General features: G+C 39.1%; 1 protein-coding gene across 1 annotated transcript in view; it reads left to right on the top strand.

The window, feature by feature from the left end:
• Positions 1-9,556: 9,556 nt before the first annotated feature.
• The window catches only part of LOC310650224 (sodium channel protein type 5 subunit alpha-like), a gene marked incomplete at both ends in the record, with an annotated part of 84,522 nt that continues 77,625 nt past the window's right edge, over positions 9,557-16,453 (top strand). Inside the window, 2 exon segments of the mRNA XM_083379057.1 lie at positions 9,557-9,817; positions 12,047-12,163. Of these exon segments, the coding sequence (XP_083235183.1) occupies positions 9,557-9,817; positions 12,047-12,163 (378 nt within the window).

Raw genomic sequence — 16,453 nt, 5'->3', positions numbered from 1 at the left:
AAAAGGCAGAATATATTTCCCCAAAGGAATAATGGAGAAGATCTTTAAAAAGACAGAAACCAGCCCCAGCCCCCAAGCAGAAAACTCAGCAGAGGCCAGCTTTTAGAAATGCAAATTCAGAAAGGTTTGAGCCTTCCATCTAGAAACTGAAGAAATTAGGAAGACAAAGACCCCTAAAATCTACATAAGGTAAAGGTAAAGGTTCCCCCGCACATGCGTGCTAGTCGTTTCCGACTCTAGGGGCCGGTGCTCATCTCCGTTTCAAAGCCGAAGAGTTAGCGTTTGTCCAAGGATGTCTCCGTGGTCATGTGGCCGGCATGACTAGACGCCAAAGGCGCACGGAACGCTGTTACCTTCCCACCGTAGTGGTCCCTATTTTTCTACTTGCATTTTTACGTGCTTTCGAACTGCTAGGTTGGCAGAAGCTGGGATGAGTAACAGGCGCACACTCTGCTATGTGGCACTCGGGATTCAACCCGCCAAACTGCCGACCTTCTGATCGACAAGCTCAGCATCCTAACCCACTGAGCCACCACGTCCCTAAAATCTACATACCCCCACTCAAATTCTAAGGACAGGAAACATAAAAGGATTAACCCACCAGTACCAAAAGGGCACACTCAGACTCAAGTCAAAGTACATGACACAGGAAATACAAAGCCTCAAACAGGAAGAACTCCAAACAAAAGGCTCCAGAAGGTATAAAAAACCACCACTCCCAGCAACATGTGGTCAGCTTTCCCAGATCCATCTTTCTGTCTGGCTCTCCTCTTCAATAAACTGCAACTTTCTTTCTAAAGCAGTCTTCGTTTTTTTACTCCCAGCTTGGACTGGAACCTGATGAAGATTTTTCTTTCAACAAAACAATGGATGGAAACTAATTAAGGAACTTCCTGACAAGTTTGAACAATTAATCAGTGGAATGAGTTGCCTCCAGAAGTAGTGGGTGCTCAAAATTGGAGGTTTTCAAGAAGAAATTGGATAACCATTTGTCTGAAATGATGTAGGGTCTCCTGATTCAGCAGGGGGTTGGACTAGAAGACCTCCAAGATCCCTTCCATCTCTGTTATTCTGTTACCTCGGCCCATCATCACCCTGAGGTTATAACTTTCCTCTTTCTCTCTGCCTAGACCAGCTCCCAATCTTTGCCATCTCTCCCAGGTCAGAAGGGTCAAACTCAGGAAACAACTATCCAACCAGCTATCCAACTACTCTGGATTACTTCAGAGTAGTTCAACAGTCCATTGTCCCAGTCAGTCAACTACCTCTATACATAACTATGCGTTATCCTCTTGGTTCACACCCATTCTTAAAAAGGCAACCGGAAGTATTAACAGATAATAGTCTGCCCTATAGAAAGAATATGAAAATCCCACCAACTCCATTAGTTTGGAATGTTATCACTAACTTAATAGGAAATACTTGAATTAAATATTCAGAATATGGGCATAAAATAGTGTTAGAGTAGATGCATTTCTAACTTATAAATATTGTGAAAGGGATCCATTTATTCACTGCTTTTTAAACCACTTAAAAGACCAAGATATTCTCTGAGCAGCAAAGGCTTTCATGTGTAATTACTGTAAATGAAAGTTCATATCCTGTTAGGCTTCTGCATTGTTCTATAGTGGAATGAAAAGAGCAGGGAACTTATATATTGTTGAAAGAAAAATCTTCATCGGTGTCCAGTCTAAGCCGGGAATAATCAAAATGGCGACTGCTTTAGAAAGAAGGTTGTAGTTTATTGGAGAGAAGAGCCAGACAGAAAGATGGCTCTGGAAAAACTGACCACATGGAGCAGGGAGTGGTGGGTTCTTATACCTTCTGGGGCTTTTGAGGTTGTTTCCTGTTCCTGTTTGAGGCTTTGTATTTCCTGTGTCATGTACTTTGACCTGAGTCTGAGTATGCCCTTTTGGTATTGGGTTAATCCTATTATCTCCTCAAAGGTCATGTCTTCTAGAGTTTGGGTGGGGTATGTAGATTTTAGGGTCTGTCTTCCTAATCTCATCAGTTTCTAGCTGGAAGGCTCCAAACTTTCTGAAAGGATTATTGAATTTGCATTTCTAAAAGCTGGCCTCTGCTGAGTTTTCTGGGATAGGAGAATTTTCTGCCTTTTTAATATTCCCCAATATATTTCTTTCTCTGGATTCTTCCCACAATACATAAGGGGGGGGGAATCCAAGATTCCTGATGAAGTCTGAGCTCATAGCTGCAATCTTCATGATAGCTAAGGAGGAATGCACATTCTCAGCATCTAATTAAATTGAGATCCATAAAAGCTTATGCAATTGTAATTGTCTTTAAAATGCCTCCAACAAAATCATCTTGTTGATTTTTGTTTAGTAAACTAACCTCTCAGCTGATTGAGTGATCATATGCCATCAAATCAATGTCAACTCTGACTGACTATATTCAGTACATTGACTTTCCAGACATTACAGGTAGTCCTCAACTTACAACAATTCATTTGGTAACCGAAGTTACAACAGCACTGAAAAAAGTGACTTATGACTTAAAAGTGTCGCAGCATCTCCATAGTTATGTGGTCAAAGTTCACACTCTTGGCAACTGACTCATACTTAATGACAGTTGCAGTGTCCCAGGGTCACGTGATTCCCTTTTGCGACCTTCTGACCAGCAAAGTCAATGGGGAAACCCGATTCACTTAACAACCGTGTTACTAACTTAACAACTGAAGCGATTCACTTAACAACTGGGGCAAGAAAGGTCGTAAAATGGAGCAAAGCTGACTTAACAACTGTCTCACTTAGCAACATAAATTTTGGGCTCCATTGTGGCTGTTTAATCGAGGATTACCTGTATTTCCCCCATCTGCCTTTCAATTCTTCTAACAGTACTGCTGCAAGTAAGTATGTCTTCTTGGACTTTGTCATTTTCTCTTTCTTTCTATATTTCCCAGAATTATGGACTTCTCAAGGGAACTGGATATTTGTATAATGTATTCACAACATAGATATTTGACCCTGCTCATTGTATCTCAAGTGAGACTTTGGGATGGATTGACTGATTTGTTGATAGTTTTGATATTTCAGTATCCATGGTATTATTTTCCAGTACCAAATTCAAAAGCATCAACACTCTTTCTATCCTACTTTTTCAAAGTCTTGAATGTCAAAGAGAAAAACATGCCAAAGATATGTCACTCATTTCTTTGAAGGAAAGCCAGGACACCTGCAATGAGTTGAAAGAAAAGTAATATAAAAAAGGATTAGGATCAACAATGGAAACAGCACATTTCCCCACAGTGGACGGCCCAAATGATCAGGCTCAGATTATCATAAAGGTGGTCCTTGACTTACAACCATTCATTTAGTGACTGTTCAAAGTTAAAACAGCACTGAAAAAAGGCTTATATTTTCCATATTTACGGCTGTTGCAGCATCCCTATGGTCATATGATCAAAATTCATGTGCTTGGCAATGGATTCATGTTTATGACGGTTTCAGTGTCTTTGGGTCATGTGATCACCTTTTGCGATCTTTCGACAAGCAAGATCAATGGGGAAGCCAGATTCAACTTACAACCTTATTACTAATTTAACAACTGCAGTGCTTTCACTTAACAATTATGCCAAGAAAATTATTAAAACGGGACAAAAGTCACTTAATAAATGTTTTGCTAGCAACATAAATTTTGACCTCAACTGTAGCCATAAATTGAGAACTACCTATATAATGCAAAGGTCCAGGAAAAGACAAGAGGGTGACCAGGTTGGGAACAGATCCTCCTGGAGAAAATCAGACCATGTGGTCACTAAGAGTCAACATTAACTTGATGGCCATAGTCAATGACAATAAGCAAGTAACAATTTTTATTTTTTTTATTTATTTTAATTCCATTTATATCCCGCCCTTCTCCAAAGACTCAGGGCGGCTTACAAGCTTAGCAGTAGCCTTCATTCTATGTATATGCCTGCTTATTAGGGCTTTCACACACACCCAAGCGGCATTATTACAAAGTCAGCTTATTGCCCCCAACAATCTGGGTCCTCATTTTACCTACCTCGGAAGGATGGAAGGCTGAGTCAACCTTGAGCCTGGTGGGATGCGAACCTGCACTAATTGCAGGCAGCTGGTGTTACTTAAGGAGGCATTAGCCCACTGCTCCACCAAAGGCCTAGCTAACCTTGGAAAATAAGCAAGACCAGGCATATTAGTATTTGAGTGAGGAATCACCACTTGAAGTTAAAAAAAATAAAATTCTGGTGGGTAGAATTGAAGGTAAAAAAATATGATTAATTCATTCTCTCCCTCTCCCTCCTCTCTCCCTCTCTCTCTAAAAAAATAGTAGAAAATCCATTTCTGTCCCATTGCCAGGAAAACCTCATGGAAGTCTACCTGAAGTTGGTAAAATTTGCCTCAGAAAATATTTCACCTCTATGTTATAGACAGTAACAATTCTACAATCCTCTTAAATGTCACCAGAAGGCTAGCATTTATATGTGACGCTTCTAAATCAGCAACAAGACCTTTTAACAGAAATAGTTTTACTCAAAACTGCAGCACAGCCTAATTAACATTAAGGTGCCGGAAGATGTCTTGTTAGCTAGATTTCTGGACATTAAATGTCTGTTAAGACGTTCTATATAACACATCACCCCTAGCAGTGAATGCAGTGGTACCCTTTACAAAAATGGATATCTGGCCCCTTATTTTATTCCCCCAAGACTTTTTAATATGGGGAGGAAGTGGGGGAATCCCTGAAATACATTCATTGTGCATTTAATGTATATCTTAGAATAATACGTCTAATTTACATGATTGTTGAATGTCTTATGTACCATCAAAACCTGTGTGATTCATTTCCCAGAATTCTCAGCAAAGGGCCAACTAGTTAGGGAATTATGGACATCTGGAGGTTTTTAGGGTGTAGAAGTCTGTATTAAAGCATATCCAGCTCCATCTCAATACCGTAATAAGAAAAATTATACCGGCTATATTAGGTATCCTTTTATATACAGACAATCCTCGACTTAAAACCTTTTGTTTAGCAACTGTTCAAACTTGCAACAGCAGTGAAAAAAGTGACTTATGATCATAAGTGATTCACTTATGACCATTGCAGTATCTCTATGGTTACATAATCAAAATTCAGATGCTTGGCAACTGTTCATTTTTATGACGGTTGCAGTGTGCCGGGGTCCTATGATCATCTTTTGCGAACTTCTGACAAGCAAGTCAACGGGAAAGCTAGATTCACTTAACAACCACGTTCCTGAATTAACAACTACATTGATTCACTTAACAACTGTGTCAAGAAAGGTTGTAAAAGATGGGGCAAAAGTCACTTGTCTTCATTAACAACAGAAAGTTTGGGCTCAATTGTGGTCGTAAATCAAGGACTACCTGTACTGTACATTCAGTACTGCCTAATCAGTATTATTCAGTATTATTTCAGTATTATACTGATTCTAATCACCATTAGAATCAAATACTGCCTAATTCAGGGGTGTTAAACTGCTGGCCTGTGGGCCGGAAGTGTCACCAGGAAACTGCACCCACCCCATTGCTGGCAATGGAGAAAAAGCTCCGATACGTCATGCGACGTCACGTGACTTTGCGAGTTTTACATGTCTGGCCTAATCAGTATTATTCAGTATTATTTTAGTATTATACTGATTCTAATCAGTATTAAAAATCAGAGGAAATAGTAACAATTTAAAAACTGACAATCATCTACTACAGATTATCCTAGAGCATTTAGACCAATTGTCTGTCTATATTAGAAGGGAAATTTCAGTGGGCAGAATTACATACAGTACTGTATTTAATTACTATCAAAGGAGTCACCATGAAAATAAAGCATATGAAATAGACTTGCTGGCTCACTCAGTGCTGCAATTTAAGAGACTGCGAGAAGTAATATTGTCTAATTGCCCTTTTCCCTTGATTTTGATGAGCAAAACCTTTTTGTGTTATTAGCTTCACAATGCTTCTACAGTGGTGAAATAACTCATTTCTACTTAAAAGTTGATAATCACCATCTCCATTTATTTCCTCACATTAATTTATTTCCTGGGATATCTCTTGAAATCTCATTTGTTTCTTCCAGCCTTTAAACATGCGTTGATTCTTCACATCCCCATTCTACCAGAAACCCACAGAACCAGAGCAGGAAACAACAAGAAAGGAACATCACTGTTATTTGATCTGATAAAGCAGAATATTTGCTTCTTTGAAAAGAATTAACTGGATGAAAAAAAAAACTTCAATAAGATTAAGTGAGTCTGGATGCTATTAAGGAGAAATATGTACTTATCACTAAACATCTTTAAATTGTAAAATTATGGGAAACGAGAGAAGAAACTTTGTATTTTCGGTAATTCTTTTAAGCAAAAAAGTATATAAAATATGCACAGTTGATAGTAACATTTTAACAATCTTTTTAAAGGTTATAGGGGGTATTTGATGTAGGAGTCTAATGTAAGTTATTGTGTATTCTCAAGCATCTTGCCTGTATTTTATATAGCTCGTGGAATTCTGCTGGTTTGTTTATGATCTCAGAATTTAGAATATTATGGAATCTATAGATCTAAATGGGCCCTAAAAGTATGGTTCTTGTTTGACAAAAATAGTTAACATTGCTATGGTTTTGTTCTATAGTTTGCATAACATTCTGGTTTATTTACAGTTCTTGGATAAATCCAGGTTTCCTTCTTCTCCTTGCTTCAGTATCATGTTCTTTCAAATACGTTTCGAAAATCCGCTTCCTCTGTGTTGGGTCTTGGGTGTTCCGTGAAGCTGCCGAGGGAAGCAGAGTATTTCCCCCCCAGCATTATCTTGTGTGAGAGAGATCACAGATCGCACTTCCTAATTTTTGTGATCGTTTGACTTCTGAATAATTAAAACTAGCTTTTATAAAGATCACTATGTATCTGTCCCATCTTTTCCAATTTTTTTTTAAAAATATTTTTTTACATTTCTTGTTATTCTTGTAAAGAGCCCAAGGCAGTGAGTATCATTAACTTTGTTATAAAAATGCATCCTTCAACACTTTATTTATGATTTCTCTCTTTTGTTGTTGTTGAAATGAATATTTATGCAACAGACATTTATAAGATCTGTAGTAATTAAAATTGTATAAAATATTATCACAAATTTTATTAAGATTTAAATTTCAAACAAAAATAAATGTACTTTAAAGTTATATATATATATATATATATATATATATATATATATATATATATATATATAAAACTTTAAAATAAATTTTCTGTTTTTAAAAAACAATGTAGAATTTGAAATCAATGTTTTTAACATGTGTTTCTGAGAAAAATGAAACATTCCCAATCTTCTTTGCCCGTCTCCTTTCTCCTTCTTGCTCACTATATTTAGCTCTTTGATTTTAATGCATATATTTTGCTCCTCCATTTTATTACATGAACCAAATGAGGAAAGCAATAAGCTTTACAGAAGTAAAATATCTGTCTGTTTTTCTATCAAACTCACTCTATCTCTATGTATCTATGTATCTATCTATCTATCTATCTATCTATCTATCTATCTATCTATCTATCTATCTAATCTCCCTCTCTATCATATATCTATTGTCTATTCATCCATCTATCCATCCTTTCATATCTCTATCTATCTATCTATCTATCTATCTATCTATCTATCTATCTATCTATATCTCCCTCTCTATCATATATCGTCTATTCATCCATCCTTTCATATCTGTCTGTCTATCTATCTATCTATCTATCTATCTATCTATCTATCTATCTATCTATCTATCTATATCTCCCTCTCTATCATATATCTATCGTCTATTCATCCACCTATCCATCCTTTCATATCTATCTATCTATCTATCTATCTATCTATCTATCTATCTATCTATCTAATCTCCCTCTCTATCATATATCTATTGTCTATTCATCCATCTATCCATCCTTTCATATCTCTATCTATCTATCTATCTATCTATCTATCTATCTATCTATCTATCTATCTCTCCCTCTCTATCATATATCGTCTATTCATCCATCCTTTCATCTGTCTGTCTGTCTATCTATCTATCTATCTATCTATCTATCTATCTATCTATCTATCTATCTATCTCTCCCTCTCTATCATATATCGTCTATTCATCCATCCTTTCATATCTGTCTGTCTGTCTGTCTATCTATCTATCTATCTATCTATCTATCTATCTATCTATCTATCTATATCTCCCTCTCTATCATATATCTATTGTCTATTCATCCATCTATCCATCCTTTCATATCTATCTATCTATCTATCTATCTATCTATCTATCTATCTATCTATCTATATCTCCCTCTCTATCATATATCATCTATTCATCCATCTATCCATCCTTTCATATCTATCTATCTATCTATCTATCTATCTATCTATCTATCTATCTATCATCTATCTATCTATCTATCTATCTATATCTCCCTCTCTATCATATATCTATTGTCTATTCATCCATCTATCCATCCTTTCATATCTATCTATCTATCTATCTATCTATCTATCTATCTATCTATCTATCACATTTTGAAACTGCCCATCTCCTTTACAGAGGGACCTTCGATGGTGTAAAAATAAAATGTTAAAAACATAAAAAAACTGAACATAAAAATTTAAAACAGGGCAATCATGATTAAAAATGTGACATTAAAATTAACAGGTGAGGAGGGCTGACTTTCAGGGCACTAGCCACTAGCCACCTCCATGTCTGCGTATTCTTCTGTGAGACCCAAGCAAGAGGATTTGAAAAATATTGCCTTTAAATATAGATATTATTAGATTTTTATTCCACATCAAGGTGATAAATGTATCTAACCCCCTTCCTATTTTCCCCGCAATAACAACCCTGTGAGGTGAATTGGGCCGAGAGTGAGCATGATTGGCCAAAAGTCATTAACTGGCATTCCTAAAGCATAACTAGAACTCACCCTCTCCTGGTGATTGGCCCAATGTCACCCAGCTGGCTTTCATGCCTAATGTGAAACTAGAACTCACAGTCTCCTGGTTTCTAGCCTAGCACCTCTATAACAAACTGGTTTCCTATGATATATGTGAACAGGGCAACAAACAACTGTCTTAAGTGCAAAGCTAGTGTTTAATCTGGCCTTCATAATTAAGGGGCTGACCATATTTGATTGTTATGGTCCATGTAAATCTGAATTTGGCTTGACTCACAAATGAGCAGAATTTCTGGTTTTCTCTTAATAATGGCTTCAGCTAAAACTGACCAGCTTAATCATGTCTTTTTCTGTGTTCTTGGGAGAACAGAGAAGTCTATCTTATTTATCTCTTAAGTAACATTTAAGTTAACTAATTTAAGTTAACCAGGTTAACCAAGTATGTACTAGTAAAACAGACTATAAATTTTTAAAGTAAATAGCTTTCGTGGCTTTATGATGAAATTAAATAACCAAATTGCCTTTTGTGTAATTGTGTTGATGCCCTGATATACACAAAACCATCTGTATGGTATGACTCTAATTATCAGCTGTATTTCTCTTACAATCCGAATGTTTGTTTGTCTCCTTCTGCAGTCCCAGTGGAGAAATATGCCGAATTTTTCCTTTTCAACGGCCCATAATTTCCTCCGTTTCACTCCTGAATCTTTGGATGCAATTAAAAAGAGAATTGCTGAGAAAGAAGCCAATCGCTCCAAAGAAAAGGACAGTAATGAAACACAAGAAGAAAATATTCGACCACAGCTTGATCTCAAAGTTTTAAAAAAGCTGCCTGTTCTTTATGGGAAGCCCCCTCCTTGGCTGATCGGAGAACCGTTGGAGGACGTTGACCCCTATTACAAGGATCATGAGGTCATACAGGTTTTTTTTAAAAAAAAATCTCTTATTTTTGGTATAAAGTGCTTTTATGAGATTAGTTACAGTAGAAGCTTGAGGAACACAAAAGTAGAATTTTTTTTAAAGAGCTAAAACATAAAATGGAATGGAGGGGTCCTATGCAGTTGAATTGTGAAATATGTGTCTGAGTTTCAAGTAGAAAATACTGCATGTATTTTATTGACTTTGGAACTAATTGTTGATCGTTAGTTGTTGTTCGAGGTAGCCTTGATCTAACCTGTAGATTAGAACCTGTGATTTCACAGATAATAAGGGAACCAAAATGTGTGAAGTAAGAATCGTTCTGTTTTATTTTAAATTAATAAAAAAAATAATTCAGGGGATTTTTTAATCAATCTAGGACCTATGTAGCTCAGAGGCTGAGGCACTGTGAGATAATGTCCTCCATTCCCTCTTATTGGTCAGTTGAAGGAAAGAATGTAAGCAAAAATTTGAGAATTTTTGAAATTCTCTAGATTTCCAAATTATCAGAAATGGGTAAGCATGTGGGTTTTCTTCAAATTTTTTACCAGGAGGTTAAAAATTCTGGGGTTGTGAAAGTGCCCTTTTTACAGAAAAAGTTGAGGAAACACTGGAGAACAAATTGGAGCTTTAAGTGAACCAAGGACAGGCAATTAAATCATAAATGACTAAATCTAGAAACCTACAAAGATTAATCGGGATGTACTAAAACGTATTACTGCTCAAAAGTGCATTATCTCTTACACAGCTTTACCTTTGCTTTTCCACAATATTCCCAGCAGTTTTCCCCACCCCAAGATACAGTAAAATATAGTCCGTTTCCAGTCTTTTTTCAATTGTATCATAATATCACATCATAAAAGGGACGCGGTGGCTCAGTGGGTTAGGACGCTGAACTTGTCGATTGGAAGGTCGGCAGTTTGGCGGGTCGAATCCCGAGTGCCGCGTAGCAGAGTGAGCGCCTGTTACTCGTCCCAGCTTCTGCCCACCTAGTAATTCGAAAGCACGTAAAAATGCAAGTAGAAAAATAGGGACCACTACGGTGGGAAGGTAACAGCGTTCCGTGCGCCTTTGGCGTCTAGTCATGCCGGCCACATGACCACAGAGACGTCCATGGACAAGCGCTGGCTCTTCGGCTATGAAACGGAGATGAGCACCGGCCCCTAGAGTCGGAAACGACTAGCACACATGTGCGGGGGAACCTTTACCTTTACCTTTATCACATCATAATGATGCTTCCATTGGTACATATCCTACCCTTTCCCATTTCAAGAAACAAAATTATGAGTTTGAAAATCAAAACTGCGTTTGCCTGAGGTTGGTCTGCAGAAAGCCAGCCACTTGGAAAGCTCACAGACATTATAGTTAAAAAAGTGGTATACAAGCAGTCCTTGACTTACAACCACAACTGAGGCCAACATTTCCATCACTAAGCAAGAGAGTTAAGTGAGTTTTGACATATTTATGACCTTTTTTGTTACCTGACTGCTGTTGTTAAGTTACTAACATGGTTATTAAATGAATCTGTCTTCTTCATTGAGTTTGCTTGTCAGAAGTTTGCAAAAGGGGATCCTATGATCCCGGGACACTGTGACCGTCATAAATATATGCCAGTTGCCCTCACCATGGGGAAGCTCCAATGACCATAAGTGTGACAACCAAGATTATAAGTCATAAGTTACTTTGTTCAGTCCTTATTGAAACTCAGATGGACATTAAATGAATGGTTGTAAGTCAAGGAAAACCTGTAGAAGAAAAAGGTTAAAAACTGATCTAAATTGTCAAGTCCACAACTGGCATCTGCTACGGGGAAACAAAAACATCAAAATTGGTTAGTTTTTCTACCTAAGGTAAGCATCAGCAAAAAAACCTACCTTAGGTTTTCTGAATTTTTTAAATGTGTCTCATTATTGCAATGTTAGGATAGGACTTGCTGACTTTTTGTATAAGAGACACAATTCTGTAGTTGCTAAGATTGGTATGCAGTATTTCTCCATGTCAAAATGTACAAAACTGCATTGAATTTATATTGGTGGAAGTATTTCAGTCTTCCTAAACCGATGTCCTTAGATTTGGAAATTCTGGGAGTTTTAGTCCAACACAAGGCTTACAAGCTGAGAGTTTGGTTGTTACAACATTTAAATAAATAATATTTAAAATGTTCTTTAAAATCTCTTCTAAACAGCATGCGTTATTTACAAAGAATTTACCTATGTTTTACAGACATTTATGGTGCTATCATCCCGAAGCAGAATCTTTCGATTTACAGCCTCCAAATCTTTGTTTTTATTTAGTCCATTCCACCCGCTAAGAAGACTAGCCATAAAAATGTTAATACATGTATATCCTTCTAATGTGAATATGGGGATTCACTCCATGGTTGCTAGTAAATATGCATACCAGTCTAAGCTGGATTCACATAGCATAACAAACGGAGGATAAATAGTTTATAGTTCAGTGTATCATGGAAATATAGCCACTGTTCCAACATTTTATGAGACACTCATGATATGCCATTGTTTATTGGTTTGAATCTAGCATGATATGTGAAGACAATTGTATTTTTAGGTGATACAATGGCTTTCTTCCGTTTTTTACATACCCGTAGAATGGAGAGTAAATGAGTCTCGTAATAGAGGCCTCTTACTTCCTTGCTGAAAGGAGGCTTAATATATAGAACAGAATAGAGTAGAGTAGAGTAGAGTAGAGTAGAATAGAATAATAATTTTATCGTCACTTTAAATGTACACTAATCGGCATACATTAAAATGGAATTTCGTTGCATTTAGCTCAAAGGGTCACCACCTCTGATATACACTACATAAATATGACAAAACTAAATAAATAAATACAGAATTATGTATATACTCACATATATTATAACACAGAGAAACAACAGTCTAGTTCAGGTTATATATCTACCAAATATTATATAGGTAGTTCTCGATTTACAACCACAATTGATCCAAAATTGTTGTTGCTAAATTTATTTATTTATTTAATTAAATTTTTATACCGCCCTATTCCCGGAGGACTCAGGGCGGTTTACAGGGCAACATTAAATACAATATAAAAGTAGTATAAAATTAAAATAGATTAAATTAATTAAGCCCAACAATTAAAACAATATTAAAAGCTAAAACCCCTTCAGTCCAGGCCTGATAGATCAAAAAACCAGGTTTTCAGGTCCCGGCGAAATGAACGAAGATCGGGGGCGGTCTGAAGTTCCACCGGTAATTCATTTCAAAGGGCAGGCGCGCCCACAGAGAATGCCCTCCCCCTGGGGATCACGCGCCGGCACTCCTTAACCGCCGGCACCCTGAGAAGACCCTCCCTGTGGGAGTGCACAGAACGATGGGAAGTTGATGCTGGCAGCAGGTGTTCCCTTAGATAATCCGGACCCAAGACATTTAGAGCTTTATAGGTCATTACCAGCACCTTGAATCTCACCCAGAGGGCAACCGGAAGCCAATGCAGCTCACGGAGAAGAGGTGTTACACGGGAGTATCGGGAAACTGCCATAAACACTCGCGCGGCTACATTCTGCACCAGTTGAAGCCTCCGCGTGGTCCTCAAGGGCAGCCCCATGTAGAGAGCGTTGCAGTAGTCTAGCCGGGAGGTCACGAGCGCATGGGTGACTGCGTAGGGCATCTCGGTCCAGATAGGGCCGCAACTGGCGCACCAGATGAAGCTGGGCAAAAGCCCCCCTGGTCACGGCTCCTATATGGTCTTCGAAATTGAGCTGTGATGTGCTCGCTTCGGCAGCACATATACTGAAATTGAGCTGTGAATCCAAGAGGACGCCCAAGTTGCGAGCCCTATCGACGGGGGGTAACACCTCACCCCCCATCATTAGTGGTGGAACAACCTGGTTAACCCGAGATGCTGGTATGCACAGCCACTCAGTCTTGGCAGGATTGAGACGAAGCCTGTTTCTCCCCATCCAAACCTGGACCGCCTCCAGGCAATGGGACATCACGTCGAGTGTATCACTGGGTTGGTTCGGGGTGGAAAGAAAAAGTTAGGTATCATCAGCGTACTGATGATACCCCACCCCGAAACCACGAATGAGCTCGCCCAGCGGTTTCATGTAGATGTTGAACAGGAGGGGAGAGAGGACCGACCCCTGATGGACTCCACAAACGAGAGATCTCGGGGCGGACCTCTGCCCACCCGTCAACACCGACTGCGAGTGGCCCAGGAGGTAGGAGGAGAACCACTGCAAAACAGTGCCTCCCACTCCCAGCCCCTGATACGCCGCAGTAGGATACCATGGTCGATGGTATCAAAAGCCGCTGAGAGATCTAATAGGACCAGGACAGAGGAACATCCCCTGTCCCGAGCCCGCCAGAGATCATTCACCAGTGCGACCAATGCCATCTCCGTGCTGTACCCGGGCCTGAAACCTGATTGGTACGGGTCAAGATAATCAGTTTCCTCCAGGAACAGAGGAAGCTGATGCGCCACCACACTCTCAACAACCTTTGCCAAAAAGTAGAGGTTGGAGACCGGACGGTAGTTAAACAGCCGGGTCCAGGGCAGGCTTCTTGAGGAGGGGTCTCACCACCGCCTCCTTCAAGGCGGCAGGGAAGATACCCTCCTTCAAAGAAGCAGATATTACTGCCTGGAACCAGCAGTAAATGAGACAGTTGTTAAGTGAGTTTTATCTAGTGGTGGGATTCAGCCGGTTCGCACCACTTCTGCAGAACCGGTAGCTATTTTTTGGTTGCCCAGGCCCAGAATAGACTTCTGGAAGCGGCATCCACACAGAGAACTGATTGTTCACCTATTTGAATCCCAGCACTGGTTTTGCCCCATTTTGCAACCTTTCTTGCCACAGTTGTTAAGTGAATTGCTGCAGTTGTTAAGTTAGTAACATGGTTGTTAAGTCACTCTGGCTTTCCTATTTTTTTTTAATTCCATTTGTATCCCGCCCTTCTCCGAAGACTCAGGGCGGCTTACAAGCTTAGCAGTAGCCTTCATTCTATGTATATGCCTGCTTATTAGGGCTTTCACACACACCCCAAGCGGCATTATTACAAAGTCAGCTTAATTGCCCCCCACAATCTGGGTCCTCATTTTACCTACCTCGGAAGGATGGAAGGCTGAGTCAACCTTGAGCCTGGTGGGACTCGAGCCTGCGCTAATTGCAGGCAGCTGGTGTCACTTAAGGAGGCATTAGCCCACTGCTCCACCAAGGCTCTTTTTAATAATAGTCTATGCCAGAGACCCCTGGACATTGCAACCATCCTAAATACAAGTCAGTTGCCATTTTGATCATGTGACCATGGGGAAGCTGCAATGGTTGTTAACTATAAAAAACGATCATAAGTCACTTTTTTCAGTGCTGTTGTAATGTCAAAGAGTCATTAAACGAATGGTTGTTTAAGTCAAGGACTATGTGTAGTGAGGGCCTGGGTATTCAACCTTTAGTTCTGTGTGACAAAATGCCTGTAGTAATTTGTTACCTCTGAGGCAATTAATGTATGAATAAATATACTTTTTTCAACTTGTTTGAATAAGACTAAGCTGTATCCTATTAAAGAGGATCTTAACCTTAACAGTCACTTAATGAATGGTTGTAAGCTGAGAACTACCTATAGTTGCTGTTGACTTCATGTGGACTCCATATGATCAGACCCTAATATTTCAGCATAGGGAGACTACTTATACCTGATGAATCCCAATAATGGTGAAATCAGTCGTACAAAACATCATGCTGGTCAGCAACAGTCATGGCAATAACTAGGTTTTATTAAATTTGGAAAAAAGATATTTTGTGAGCCCAGCAACTTCGTATCATTTTTGATTGGATTCCCATGTCCTGTTCATTCCAAACAATATCCAAACACTTGGGTTCCTTGGTTCTCAGGATGATCAAAATCAGGTGGGTTGGGTTTATAATGAAGCCACCTTCAACGTTGATTATTGGGTTATATAAGTTACCTAGGAAACTGAATTCATAAAATGGTGGAAATGGAAAGTGCTTTGAGATGCTTTGGCACTGGCCTTAATGTAGTATATAAATGTCTTCCGGGTGAGATTCAAGGTTTTGGTTATGGTCTTTAAGTTCTTACATGGCATGGGTCCGGAGTACCTCGGGGACCACCTGCTGCCGGCGTCAACTTCCCTCCGCCCTGTGCGTTCCCACAGAGAGGGCCTCCTCAGGGTGCCTCCGGTCAGAGAATGTCGGCTGGTGGCCCCCAGGGGGAGGGCCTTCTCTGTGGGCGCCCCGGAGCTAGGGAATCGGTTGCCGGTTGAGCTCTGGACGGCACCGGACCTTCGCTCCTTCCGACGCGACTTGAAGACCCATTTATTTGAACAAGCTGGCCTGGCCTGATGGGGGATGTTAGGGTTTTTTAATGGGTTTTTATATTGTTACTGTTTTTATCTGGGCAATTGTTTAACTCTCTTTTAATTTTTGTATCTTCTATTTATATATGCCCTGTTCACCGCCCTGAGTCCTTCGGGAGAAGGGCGGTATACAAATTTAATAATAATAATAATAATAATAATAATAATAATAATAAATTCACCCTATAAATTTGTGATATAGTCCCCAAATCTCTCACAAAACGGAAGCATTGAGTAAAAGGTAGGCATATCCATTAGAGTTATTTCGAGTAGGGT

Source organism: Vipera ursinii (genome assembly GCF_947247035.1).
Source record: "Vipera ursinii genome assembly, chromosome: Z".
Taxonomy (NCBI): Eukaryota; Metazoa; Chordata; class Lepidosauria; order Squamata; family Viperidae; genus Vipera; species Vipera ursinii.
Note: the sequence above shows the minus strand (reverse complement) of the source record. Positions and strands in the feature narration are given on the sequence as shown.